A 14,007-nucleotide genomic window follows, 5' to 3' on the forward strand; every position below is an offset into this window, starting at 1 on the left:
TATAGTGAAAATGCATTAATTCTTTGAAAATCTTCTTCTCTGCTCCTGGGTATTAAATAAAGTAACTAAGTACATAGTTATGATGAGCAAGAGTGCGCCTTCCAAAATTGTGAATTTCATGGCCCCAGGGTCCAGGGTTCTGGTGTTAGGGCGGGGATCTATTGATTATATAGTAAAATTGCATTAATTCTTTGAAAATCTTCTCTGCTCCTGGGTATTAAATAAAGTAACTAAATACATAGTTATGAAGAGCAAGAGTGCCTCTTCCAAAATTGTGAAATTCATGGCCCCAGGGTCAGGGGTTCTTGTGTTATGGAGGTGGTCTATTGATTATATAGTGAAAATGCATTAATTAGGGCCCGGCAAGGATTTGCGGGTGCCCTATAGTAATCAATCTGTCTGTCTGTCTGTCATTCTTCCGTCCACAAATTTTCTGTTTTTTTCTAATAACTTTTTTTAGGATTAACCAATTAAGTTCAAATTTGGTATGTTGGTTGAATAGGCAGTAAGACATATTTTGATGCTAAGTTTGGTTCTCTGTGTCTTCTGGTTTGGAGCTGGGGTGATGGGGTAGATTCCTTAACTTTATATAAGAGTGAATGGACAAAGAGAGATAACTGCTGAGAATGTTCCTATTGTAAACTATGAATGGCTGCAATGAGTCTCTTGGGATTAATTAACTTTCCTCTTGAAGAAAATCCAAAGCATTTATCTTTATCTGTCACATTGAGATTAATTAACACCTCTGTCTGCAAATAAAGTTTGTTTTGAAGTTAAGGTCAAATCTAAATGATATTTACATTCTCTGAAATGTTGATTTAAATAATGTTCATGCTTTATTTTGGTAAAAAATACAATGAGTTATGATTTTATTGAATTCTAAAAACAAGATATAAATAAAGATATCTTTTTTTATTATTATTTTTTGTTTCTTTTCCTTTTTTCTTTCTTTTTTTCTGCCTTATGTAAATTCAAGAATACTATATATTTTAACAGGTATTCAGATAATAACCTCATTCTATCATTGCTGAAAAAGTTCTTATTGTAAACTTAGAAGAAAAGGTTGAGAGAGCAGTATAATTAATCCCCTGGGATTGATTATCTTGCTGGTTGCAGAAAATTTTATAGGGTTATCTTTCTGTCACTTTAAGATTAATTAACACCTTTGTCTTCAACTGATATTTGTTTTGAAGTTAAGGTCAAGCCTGGGTGATATTTGCATTCACTGAAGGCTGGCATTTCAGAAAATACATGCTTCATTCTTCTTTAAATATACATTTAATTGAGTTATTATAGATGTGATGTTTTTTACTGCCTTATGGACAAGGACACTATTTACAGGTTGTTGGATATTTAGCAATTGCCTTTCCTTATTCTTCTTTATATATATTTTTTAAATTTTTGTAATCAAGTAAAATTCTCATCCCCTAATCTGCACCCTTACATTTCTACCCATTGGCGGGGCCCTTGCTGACTGGTCAGTTTTCTAGTTCTTTGAAAATCTTCTTCTCTGCTCCTGGGTATTAAATAAAGTAACTAAGTACATAGTTATGATGAGCAAGAGTGCCTCTTCCAAAATTGTGAAATTCATGGCCCCAGGGTCAGGGGTTCTGGTGTTAGGGCGACAGTCTAATGATTATATAGTAAAATTACATTAATTCTTTGAAATTCTTCTTCTCTGCTCCTGGGTATTAAATAAACTAAGTACATAGTGACGATGAGTTATGATGAGCATGGTTGCCTCTTCCAAAATTGTGAATTTCATGGCCCCTGGATCAAGGGTTCTGATGTTAGGGCAGGGCTCTATTGATTATATTGGGAAAATGCATAAATTCTTTTTAAATCTTCTTCTCTGCTCTTTGGTATTATTCAAATAAAGGAAGTGCATGGTTATGATAAGGAAGATTGCCTCTTCCAAAATTGTGAAATTCATGGCCCCTGGGTCAGGGGTTCTGGTGAAGAGGGAGTTGGGACTCTATTGATTATTTAGTGAAAATGCATAATTTCTGTCAAAATATTTTTAGCTCACCTGAGCCGAAGGCTCAAGTGAGCTTTTCTGATCACCTTTTGTCCGTCGTCCGTCCGTCCGTCTGTCCGTCTGTCTGTCTGACTGTTCGTCCGTCTGTAAACTTTTCACATTTTTGACTTCTTCTCAAGAACCATTGGGCCAATTTTGACCAAACTTGGTACAAAGCATCCTTGGGTGAAGGGAAATTTAAATTGTTAAAATGAAGGGCCAAGTCCCCTCACAAGGGGAGATAATCAAGAGAAGACAAAAATAGGGTGGGGTCATTAAAAAATCTTCTTCTCAAGAACCACAGGGCCAGTAAAGCTGAAACTTATATGGAAGCATCCTGGGGTAGTGTAGATTCTAAATTGTTCAAATCATGACCCCCGGAGGTAGGGCAGGGCCACAATGTGGAATCAATGTTTTACATAGAAATATATAGGAAAAATCTTTAAAAATCTTCTTCTCAAGAACCACTAGGCCAGAAAAGCTGAAACTTATGTGGAAGCATCCTGGGATAGTGTAGATTTTAAATTGTACAAATCATGACCCCCGGGGGTAGGGCGGGGCCACAATAGGGAATCCAAGTTTTACATTGAAATATATAGGAAAAATCTTCTTCTCAAGAACCACTAGGCCAGAAAAGCTGAAACTTATGTGGAAGCATCATGGTGTAGTGGAGATTCTAAATTGTTAAAATCATGACCCCAGGGGGAAGGGCGGGGCCACAATAGGGAATCCAAGTTTTACATTGAAATATATAGGAAAAATCTTTAAAAATCTTCTTCTCAAGAACCACTTGGCCAGAAAAGCTGAAACTTATGTGGAAGCATCCTGGGGTAGTGGAGATTCTAAATTATTAAAATCATGACCCCCGGGGGTAGGGCGGGGCCACAATAGGGAATCCAAGTTTTACATTGAAATATATAAGAAAAATCTTCTTCTCAAGAACCATTAGGCAAGAAAAGCTGAAACTTATGTGGAAGCATCCTGGGGTAGTGGAGATTCTAAATTTTCAAAATTATGACCCCCGGGGGTAGGGCGGGGCCACAATAGGGAATTCAAGTTTTACATTGAAATAAATAGGAAAAATCTATAAAAATCTTCTTCTCAAGAACCATTAGGCAAGAAAAGCTGAAACTTATGTGGAAGTATCCTGGGGTAGTGTAGATTCTAAATTGTTCAAATCATGACCCCCGGGGATAGGGCAGGGCTACAATAGGGAATCCAAGTTTTACATTGAAATGAATAGGAAAAATCTTCTAAAATCTTCTTCTCAAGAACAACTGGGCCAGAAAAGATGAAACTTATGTGGAAGCATCCTGGGATAATGTAGATTTTAAATTGTTAAAATCATGACCCCGGGGGATAGGGCGGGGCCACAATAGGAAATCCAAGTTTTACATTGAAATATGTAAGAAAAATCTTGAAAAATCTTCTTCACAAGAACAACTGGGCCAGAAAAGCTGAAACTTATGTGGAAGCATCCTGGGGTAGTGTAGATGCTAAATTGTTAAAATCATGACCCCCAGGGGTAGGGCGGGGCCACAATAGGGAATCCAATTTTACATTGAAATATGTAAGAAAAATCTTCTTCTCAAGAACAACTGGGCCAGAAAAACTGAAACTTATGTGGAAGCATCCTGGGATAGTGTAGATTTTTAATTGTTAAAATCATGACCCCCGGGGTAGGGCAGGGCCACAATAAGTATTAGAAGGGGGTAAATCTGGTAAAGAACAGCATGGCCAAAGTTACTCAGGTGAGCGATGTGGCCCATGGGCCTTTTGTTTCTACTACTGGTTATAAAGCAAAGAAACAAGTGTATAGTTATGATGAGCAAGGGTGCTTCTTCCAGAATTGTGAGTTCATGGCCCCTGGGTCAAATGTTCTGGTGTAAGGGTTGGGCTTTATTTATTTAATAATATAGTGAAAATGCATTTCTTTGAAAATCTTCTATGCTTCTGGGCATATTTGAGGCAAACAGAGTAAAAGTTTTAATATGCAAAGGTATTTTTACCAGAATTTTGAACACCTGGACCATTTAGTCAAGTGTTCTGGTCCTGGCCAGGGCTCTATTAACTTGTATTCTGCTGAGCAAAGTTATTCCCCTTTGCCATTCACCTTTGATAATTAATCACTGTAAACAATGTATTTGAAAGGTTAATAGAATAAGAGAATTATGCAAGAATTTTTATTGTATAATACAAAAAGTACTTTCATAGTTTTAATGATCAGGTAGACTTGAAAATAATAGATGAATGAAAATGAGACAAAAATAACTTATCTTTTTAAATGTTCTTCAAAGGCCAAGAGAGGCCAATGTGAGAAGTAATAATATGGGGTTAAAAAGTAGACATTTTGTTAAATAGTCTGAATGGTAATAGTGATAAATGGGGGACATATAGATACTAGACCAATTATTTTGTTGATGCTAATCATACTATTTTTTCTTGCTTTTGGGCAACAAAGCTTCATTTATCAGTTTATGGATCCTCTAAATTGGTGTATTGTACTCAGGTTACCGTTAAGGCCCTTGGGTCTCTTGTTATTTTTTGGCAAACAAAAATTCCATTGGAAGCAAAAAGAATGCCAAAAGACAAAGGATTTTATGGGTAGTCATGTAGTAATTTTCAGTATTCCTCGTGCTTGGCAAAAGTAAAATGATACAAAATTCAGAAATGATAGTCATTATAAAACTGTAGTACATGTATTCTATAATTTCATTAAACTTTTCTGAGCTACATATTTAGCATTGATAGCAAGTACAGGTATATGACTGACATAATTTACCGGCCAGAGTAATATCTTTGTAAAGTGATTTCATATTAAGATTTCATATTGATTTTATCTACAAATTATCCGTTATCTGATTGTACTTTCAGCTAAACAAGAGTGTAAACGCTTGATCAAAGAAATTTTTGCCAAACATGCGAAGATAACATCTACGGAGGAATTTGATGACTGGAAATGAACATCAGACATTGTGTATTTATTTAAACTGACTGTATCTAGTTATCACTTGAATGAGCAGACTATTTTGTCTTTGGTTTAGTCTTGGGCATCTGGCAAACATATTGTTTGCATGATTTCTGTTTTTCATCCCAAAAGGTGACTTAATTGATTAATATTTATTTGAAAGTCATCATGTATTTAGAACAGTTATTCATTTCTGTTTGGGGTGATTTTTTATGGGCTGTATGTTTTGTATGTAGCAAGGAGCTAGTCTAGTGAATATGTCCCCCCCCCCCCCCCCCCCCAAAAAAATCGTATTTATTTAATTGTCAAAAGATTTTTGGCCTCTTTTTATGCCCCCGTATCAAAGATTCGGGGGTATTTAGTTTTTGCCCTGTCCGTCCATCTGTCTGTCCATCTGTTTGTCCGCAAAAATTTTAACCTTGCCCATAACTTTTGATTGGTTGGAGCTATGACTTTCATACTTCACATGTGTATTCCTTGTGACAAGACCTTTCTTTGGGTACCATCACATTTAACCTTTTGACCTTGACCTTGGAGTTTGACCCACTTTTGCAAAATTTTTTGAGACTTTAACCTTGGCCATAACTATTGAACAGTTGGTGCTTGGGGTTTCAAACTTCACATGTGAATTCCTTGTGACAAGACCTTCCTTTGGATACCAACAAATTTGACCTTTTGACCTTGGAGTTTGGCCTACTTTTGAAAAACTTTAACCTTGATTATAACTTTTGAACAGTTGATACTAGGGCTTTCATATTTAAGATGTCTATTCCTTGTGACAAGACCTTCCTTTGGATACCAACCACTTTGACCCTTTGACCTTGACCTACTTTTGAAAAAAATTAACCTTGCCATAACTTTTGAATGGTTGGTGCTAGGGCTTTCATACTTCACATTGTAATCCTTGTGACAAGACCTTCCTTTGGATACCAATCACTTTGACCTTGACCTAGGAGTTTGACCTACTTTTGAAAAACTTCAACCTTGGCCATAACTTCTGAATGGTTGGTGCTAGGGCTTTCATACTTCACATTGTAATCCTTGTGACAAGACCTTCCTTTGGATACTAATCACTTTGACCTTGATCTTGACCTTGGAGTTCGACCTCCTTATAAAAAATGTTTACCTTGGCCATAACATGTGAACGTTTGGTTCTAGGGTTTTTACATTTCACGAACATGTATATCACTTTTGACAAGACCTTCCCTTGGGGCCCCATTTGACCTTGACTTTGACGTTTGACTTACTTTTAAAAAACTTGAACCTTTGCCATAACTTTTGAACAGTTGGAGCTAGGGCTTTCAAATTTCACAGGTATATTCCTCGAGACAAGACCTTTCTTTGGGTACCAACATTTTTATCTCTTGACCTGAAGTTTGACTTGCATTTGAGAAACTTTAACCTTTCCCATAAGCTGCCATATGGGGGCATCAGTGTTTCACAAACACATCTTGTTCTGTATGACATTTAATTTTTTTTAATAGTTTTTCTGTTTTTAGATTAACTGAACTGAAACTTTTCTGATCAAAGTTTTGTCTGTTGCTGTTGTCTTTTTTTTTACGTTTTCAAAGTACTTCTCAAGAATCACTGGGCCAATTTCAATCAAATTCTCAACAAAGCACCCTTAGGTGAAGGGATTCAAATTTGTTTGAATAAATGATCACACCGACCCTTTTCAAGAGGAGACAATTCAAACATAGTGAAAATAGGCCAATAATCTTCCCAAGAACCACTCTAGGCCAAATGGGAGTCAAAGTTTTACATCAGAAAATTTTAAGAAAAATCTAAGAAAATTTTCCCAAACACAATTGAGGGAAGAAAACAAAACTATAAAAGCTTCCTTGGCAATGCAGATTCAAGTTTGTTCGGATCATTTCAGGATATAATTTGGACAAGGTCAAGGATTGTTGTATTAATAGTATTAAACTGGCCCTATCTTTATTATGTTAGGAAATTTTTATCATGTCACATCTTACTTGACTTAAGATGGGATGTATCTTTAATTGAATATGTCTTTTAACTAGTTAAAGGCACAGAAAATGCTAGGATTTCTACCAAGGCCATTGTTTGTCTTGCATGGATTAGACAGTATAATTGTTTATGGTCTTAGTGTGAACCCTGATTCAAACCCACTAGTATTGTAGATGTGTGTGTGAATGTTTGTTTATTCGTAGAAACTGAGGGTCATTTTATTACCTTTCTATATTTCTTATATATTCAAGGCAATCTCCTTCATGCTCCCATATTTTGTTATGTCACTTTATATTCAAGGTTAGTAGTTATTGACAGCTTTGAGTTTGCCCTGTGGATGATAAAGGCCCTGTTGGAACTGTTTGTTAATTTTACATATTTTTGATAATTTGCCCAGGTTGTTAGAATAACTGCATGCAGTCATTTTTCAAATTAAACATATATATATGTGTGTGTGCCAGATGAAAATCTTATATTTAACACGAGAACTGTGATATCACATGTATGTGACCACTAATCTGCAACTTTGTGGAAGAATATGTAAATAATTTTAAGTTGTTTTTTTTTTAAATTAAATAAATGTTGAAACATGTTTTGTGATTGTAATTTGTCACAACAAGGGTCTTGTAACAAAGGAAACCAAACATTGAGGTACAATCAGACACAGGCATTTTTTTTTTTAATCTCTTAAGGTTTCAGATTAAAAAGTCAGAACTCTGCACAGAAATTTTTCAATGATCTAAGAGGAATGTGTATTGTGCCCCACCATAAATATGTTTTTCATGTCCATCTTCTGTCCTTTATTACTTCCTTCCCTCTATTTCTCATCCTTTGGTCCCTCTCCTATCACATTTTGCTCTTGGCTCAGTATCGAAGATTGTTATCAAAATTCACACACTGATCGATGCACAGTTGCCAAAATTCAATGATGCACTAGCTAATCCTGAAAAGATGAAACCTAAGGAAAGCTTTCTGACGTAGTGGAGATTCAAACTTGTGCAAACCATGCATATGACTTCCAGTGGTATGTATGTTGTATGGAACATAAATAAAGATAAACTCAAACAATTGAAAAGATCTCTATTTATTTGAAGATATCAATTCATTTATTGGTGCAACAATACAAATGAAGATCTTTTCAAATAATTAACAAGATGTGTTTGTAAAACATTGATGGGCCTGTATGGCAGATCATGGCCAAGGTAAAAGTCTTTCAAAAGTAGGTGAAACTCATGAGATCAGAAATGTTGGTACCAAAAGAAAGGTCACAGGAATAAAAATTTTAAGCATGAAAGCCTTAGCACCAACCACTCAGAAGTTAAGGTCAAAGTTAAATTTTTTTTTTTAAAACTAGGTCAAACTTGGTCAAGGTCATAAAGTAGAAAATGTTGGTGACAGCAATAATTGTTGATGTGTGCATCAATTCAAATATTGAGCGTAATAATGAAATTAGCCTAATGCTGTTTCCAAATATACCTCAATCAATGTAATTTACACCCAGGGGCAACAGTTTTTACCTTGTGGATGACAAATGACTTTCGCCCTCATATCTAATGATCTTATTATAGCTATATCTTCAATATTATTTCAGTTCATGTATATTAATTTGGTGCTCTATATGGTGGGGTCAGTTTTTGAATATTTGGATTTGACATTAAATTGCCACAGGTGCTTGAGGACAGGAATCCCCCCCCCCCTTCCCGATATAGACCTCCGGGCCTTTTTGACTTTTTTCTCATAAATTATCTTTCAATGACATATTTGTGATATAATGTAACGAAAAATGCCGGGATTAAATATTTGTATTATAATGGTTATTTTTCTGTAGTCTACAGCATTTCGTTATAAATATTATGTGGGCTCTGTACCTTTTATCAGTTGACAAGACAACAAAGTCCTTTATAAATACACACAAATTTATTGTAACAAATTAACAACGTATATATGAAATGAACGCTCGTGCCATTTTAAGTGAATTGTCGAATCCTGAGAGACGCGACTATAAATTCTTAGTCAAAGCCTTAGAAACAAGATTTGGTTCTCAAGGTAGAGCTGAAATTTATCGTGCTCAACTCCAAACCAGAGTAAGAAATAAAGACGAGTCAATCTCTGAACTTTCTCAATCCATTAAAAAGCTAACAAGACAAGCTTACCCAGAGGCACCATCCTCACTCACCAAGATTCTTTCTCGAGACCATTTTATTGATTCAATTCCCGACAGTGACATGCGACTTAGAATTAGAGAAGCCCATCCAAATGACATTGATGAGGCAGAGGCCCAGGCCATTAGACTTGAGACACACCGCTTAGCAGACAGACAACGAGGTTCAAACCGACCAGTTAGATTTGTCAATGAAAAACCAAACCAGACCAATGACTGTGACTCATTACAATTGATAAAAAATGGTTTTACAGAGGTTAAAAATGAAATAGGATCTTTAACCAGGGAGATCAGAAAAATAGTGAACACAAATTCACAACCCCAGTACAGAAACCCTCCAAGAAACCAAAATGAACCAAGACATGTTCAATCCAGATGGAAACCAAATGACCATTACTTTAACAACAACAGACAAAACCAAAGACCTGCCATGAAAAATCAACAGGCTCAGGGAAACCATGTGAGGTCGCATCTGGGGGCCACAGATCGACTTCTACAAAATGGCCCTCAACAGTGTTAATAAATGAAACCATGTCTGGGGATGAGGGATTGTTCATTGCTGCCAAAGTTCAAGATACCCCTATGTCATTATTGGTGGACACTGGAGCCAGTGTCACCATTTTAAGTGAAAAATCCTTTCAATCAATGAATCCCTCCAAACACACAAAAATTACCCCAGTTAATACAAAATTGGTTACTGCAACTGGAACCACTTCCTCTTTTATTGGTCAGACTCGTGTTGAAATACAAATTGACCAGCACAAATTTTTCCATGACGTCCTTGTTGCTGACATAAATAATGATGTCATCCTTGGTATAGATTTTCTAACCGCCAACAAATGTGATGTACTCTTAAGTAAAAGTTGCCTTGATGTACAAGGTGATAAAATACCCTGTTTTAGATATTCAAATGAAGTATCTACCTGTTGCAGAATTACTGTGACAGAAAATGTTGTTGTTCCCCCTGGGACTGAAATGATAGTTCCAGGTAGATCTACCGGTCATGTCAACAAATGTGCTGCCATTTTGGAGCCCACCAATACTTTTGTGGAAAAACAAGGTCTTATGATTGCTAGGTCTTTAGTACATCCTAGTCAAGGTATCGTACCACTAAGAATACTGAACTTGCAAGATGAACCATGCAAAATTTACAAAAATACTGTCACCGCCACTTGTGAGCCGGTAAATAATAGTGACATACAAGAAAAACCAACTACTGTAAGTTTCCACAATGTGTACATGTCCAAGATGGAAACAAAAACATCTGAGTTGCCTTCTCATTTGAAAGATTTGTACACCAGGAGTACTGTAAAATTACATGACAGTGAGTGTATAGCCTTGAGAAATCTTTTAATTGAATACCAAGATATATTCTCCAAATCTGACAAAGATATAGGTCACACCAACATCATACAACATACCATTGATACTGGAAATGTCCACCCCATAAGACAAAGACCCCGTCGAGTGCCCTTATCAAAAATGGCTGAAGCCGAAGCTGAAATAAAGAGCATGGCTGATCAAGGTGTCATTGAACCATCCACTAGCCCATGGTCTTCAAATATAGTACTTGTTAAAAAGAAAGACAACTCCCTTAGATTTTGTGTTGACTTCCGTCAACTCAATGACGTTACTAAGAAAGATTCTCACCCCTTACCCAGAATAGATGATACCTTAGATGCCCTTTCTGGTGCCGAATTCTACAGTACTCTTGATTTAAAGTCAGGGTACTGGCAAGTTGGTATTTCTGAGGCAGACCGCCCAAAAACAGCATTTTCCTTCCCAGGCGGAGGACTGTGGCAGTTTACTGTCATGGCCTTCGGCCTCTGCAATGCGCCAGCCACCTTTGAAAGACTCATGGAGAAAGTTCTCAATGGACTCTCCTGGAAGGTGTGCCTAGTGTATCTAGATGATATTATTGTATTTTCCAAAGATTTTCAAGAACAATTAGAGAACTTGAGAAAAGTTTTTGAACGACTTAAATTTGCTAATCTGAAATTAAGTTCTAAAAAATGTTGTTTATTCCAAAGCAAGGTGTCCTTCCTTGGCCATATTGTCAGTAAAGATGGTGTGGCCACTGACCCTGAAAAAGTCCTGACAGTTCCCTAGTTCCGTATTCAGCAGCATGTCCCAGAAGCAATTACTGCACGACCCAGCGAAGGTGCAGAAGGTGATTATTTATTAAATTATAAAGGTGTATATATTGGACTCCGCACCTTCTCCAGTACCGACCATTTCCCTTGTATTGTAGGAGGTTGATCCGCCCCTTCCTTGTTATTGTTTACATTAGTTACGGTACATCCGCACCTTCTCGGACATATGCACCTTCCCCCAATTTATTATATACGAGGTGCATACACTTGCACCTTCACCAGAAACCAATTGAAGAATATTTTCCTATAACCTAGATCTAACTAGTATTAATTGTAACGGGGACCGTTACAGATGTTCCCCAAACGCTCCCCAACTTCCTTTAGGTGTCTTATTCCCTGTAAGCTTCATTAAATAAGGCAATCAAATATACTGGGTATTTTACGCATTACACGCGCACGCACGGGCATGCATGTACAAAATGACCATGTCAACTTGTCTACACTTTTAATACATCTTTATATTCAAATTTCATTAAAAGATAAAAAAAAATCGGCTATATTAAGTATATCTGTCATTTTACGCATTGCACGCGCGCGCACATGCATGCATGTCCATGATGACCGTGTCATCTTGTCAACACTATTAATATATCTACATATTTTTGGTATCAAATCATTTCATGAAAAAGTATAAAAGTTACAGCTATATCAAGTATATTGGTCATTTTAGCATTGCATGCGCGCGCACGTGCATGCATATGCACGTTGACAATGTCGTCTTGTCTACATTTATAATATGTCTATATATTCTGAGTATCAAAGTATTACATCAAAAAATGTAAAAGTTATGGCTATATCAAGTATATTGGTCATTTTACTCATTGCACGCGCACGCACGTGCGTGCATGCAAATGCATGCATGTGCGCGCTGATCATGTCATCTTGTTTACACTTCTAATATATATTTATATTCTGAGTTTCAAAGCAATTCATCAAAAAATATACAAGTTAAGTCTATCTCATTTGTATAGGTTATTTCAATCATTGCGCATGCGCACACGTGCATGCATATGCATTCTGACCATGTCATCTTGTCTACACTATTAATATATCCTGATATCCTGAGTATCAAAGCATTTCATCAAAAGATATGAAAGTTATGGCTATATCAAGTATATTTGTCATTTTACTCATTGCACGCGCACGCACGTGCACGGACGTGCATGCATGTGTGCGCTGATCAAGTCTTCTTGTCTACACTTTTAATATATATTTATATTCTGAGTGTCAAAGCAATTCATCAAAATGTCCGAGTTAAGTCTATATCAATTGTATTGGTTATTTCAATCAATGCGCATGCGCGCACGTGCATGCATATGCATTCTGACCATGTCATCTTGTCAACACTATTAATATATCATTATATTCTGAGTATCAAAGTATTTCATCAAAAGATATGAAAGTTATGGCTATATCAAGTATATTTGTCATTTTACTCATTGCACGCGCACGCACGTGCACGGACGTGCATGCATGTGTGCGCTGATCAAGTCTTCTTGTCTACACTTTTAATATATATTTATATTCTGAGTGTCAAAGCAATTCATCAAAATGTCCGAGTTAAGTCTATATCAATTGTATTGGTTATTTCAATCAATGCGCATGCGCGCACGTGCATGCATATGCATTCTGACCATGTCATCTTGTCAACACTATTAATATATCATTATATTCTGAGTATCAAAGTATTTCATCAAAAGATATGAAAGTTATGGCTATATCAAGTATATTTGTCATTTTACTCATTGCACGCGCACGCACGTGCATGCACGTGCGCGCAAAATGACCTTCGTTCCGCAAATCTACATAGCATTCCTATTAACCCTAAAAAGGTTTCAACTCAATCGGATGTATAGTTTCGGAGATCACTCACGGACAAAAAAGTACCCAGGAAGAAAAATAATAATAACTAGACTCTTGTTGCCATGGCAACAAAAAAGTCTTCCGTTCTTCTAAATCTGTAAGAATTTGCTTTTTTCTGTGTAAAAAAACATACATATCATATTTACTGTGAAAGAAAAAAATAACTGGAAAAAAGTCCTTTCAGTACTTAAGGTACTTTGATTTTCATGATCAATCTTGTATACTGCATTTGGCACCTATAAGAGATATACGAATATCATAGAGCAAGGATAATTAGCAATTAAAAAAAAATGTTTGCAATCATTTCTAAGACAAACAAACAGACGAACAAACAAACTACTATCATAAACTTCACTGTGTATACGTTCTGGCATAATTGTGATGGTGTTATAAAAAAAAATATAATGAATTAAGTTTGTATCACATTAAACGTTAAGTCACTGAGTTTTGTAAAGTTATAATATCAAGATTTGAAAGCATACCTATAAGAAAGATTATTCAGTTACAGTAATTATTCAGCAATCGATCGATTGATTGATCATATGTTGTTTAACGTTCCTCGAGAGAATTTTTCACACACATGGAGACGCCACTACTCGCCGGTGGAGATTTAAAAATTTTGTCCTATACTTTGGCACTTTTCGCCATTGAGCAGTGAGGAATCTTTTTTGTGCCAGCACCTTCTGCGACACGGGACCTCGCTTTATTCGATCTCAAAGGACCGGTCTCCACGTCCCACAATCGAAGTTCATAATACCGAGATGTTTTATTTTTTATTTTATTTTATATTTTCACAAGTTTGTTGCATCAGATTTACTTAAAGATCATACTTCAAGATCATTTCGAACTCAGGCTACTTTATTGCAGTGCATAG

The 14,007-nt window shown here is 36.2% G+C and overlaps 2 protein-coding genes across 2 annotated transcripts in view; both read left to right on the forward strand.

Annotated features, from left to right (window-relative positions):
• LOC133192045 (ATP-dependent DNA helicase Q5-like) overlaps positions 1-7,548 on the forward strand; it is a 31,174-nt gene extending 23,626 nt beyond the window's left edge. The window contains exon 12 of the mRNA XM_061327888.1: positions 4,892-7,548. Within this exon, the coding sequence (XP_061183872.1) occupies positions 4,892-4,980 (89 nt within the window). The 3' untranslated portion in view covers positions 4,981-7,548. The remainder of the gene's footprint in view (positions 1-4,891) is intronic.
• A 2,100-nt stretch (positions 7,549-9,648) lies between these two features.
• On the forward strand, positions 9,649-10,567 carry LOC133192908 (uncharacterized). The gene is made up of 2 exons (XM_061328915.1): positions 9,649-10,335; positions 10,514-10,567. Exons 1-2 carry the CDS (start codon positions 9,649-9,651, stop codon positions 10,565-10,567), a joined length of 741 nt encoding a protein of 246 aa, XP_061184899.1.
• The last annotated feature ends 3,440 nt before the right edge of the window (positions 10,568-14,007 follow it).

The sequence above is a fragment of the Saccostrea echinata genome, unplaced genomic scaffold (genome assembly GCF_033153115.1).
Source record: "Saccostrea echinata isolate AGI-Se365-2 ecotype Australia unplaced genomic scaffold, CSIRO_AGI_Sech_v1 ptg000025l, whole genome shotgun sequence".
NCBI classification, from domain to species: domain Eukaryota; kingdom Metazoa; phylum Mollusca; class Bivalvia; order Ostreida; family Ostreidae; genus Saccostrea; species Saccostrea echinata.

Coding starts and splice junctions, on each gene's coding strand:
- LOC133192908 (XM_061328915.1), top strand. CDS start 9,649: ATGTCTGGGGATGAGGGATTGTTCATTGCTGCCAAAGTTCAAGATACC. Junction 10,336..10,513: donor TACAAGAAAAACCAACTACT/GTAAGTTTCCAC, acceptor ACAAAGATATAG/GTCACACCAACATCATACAA.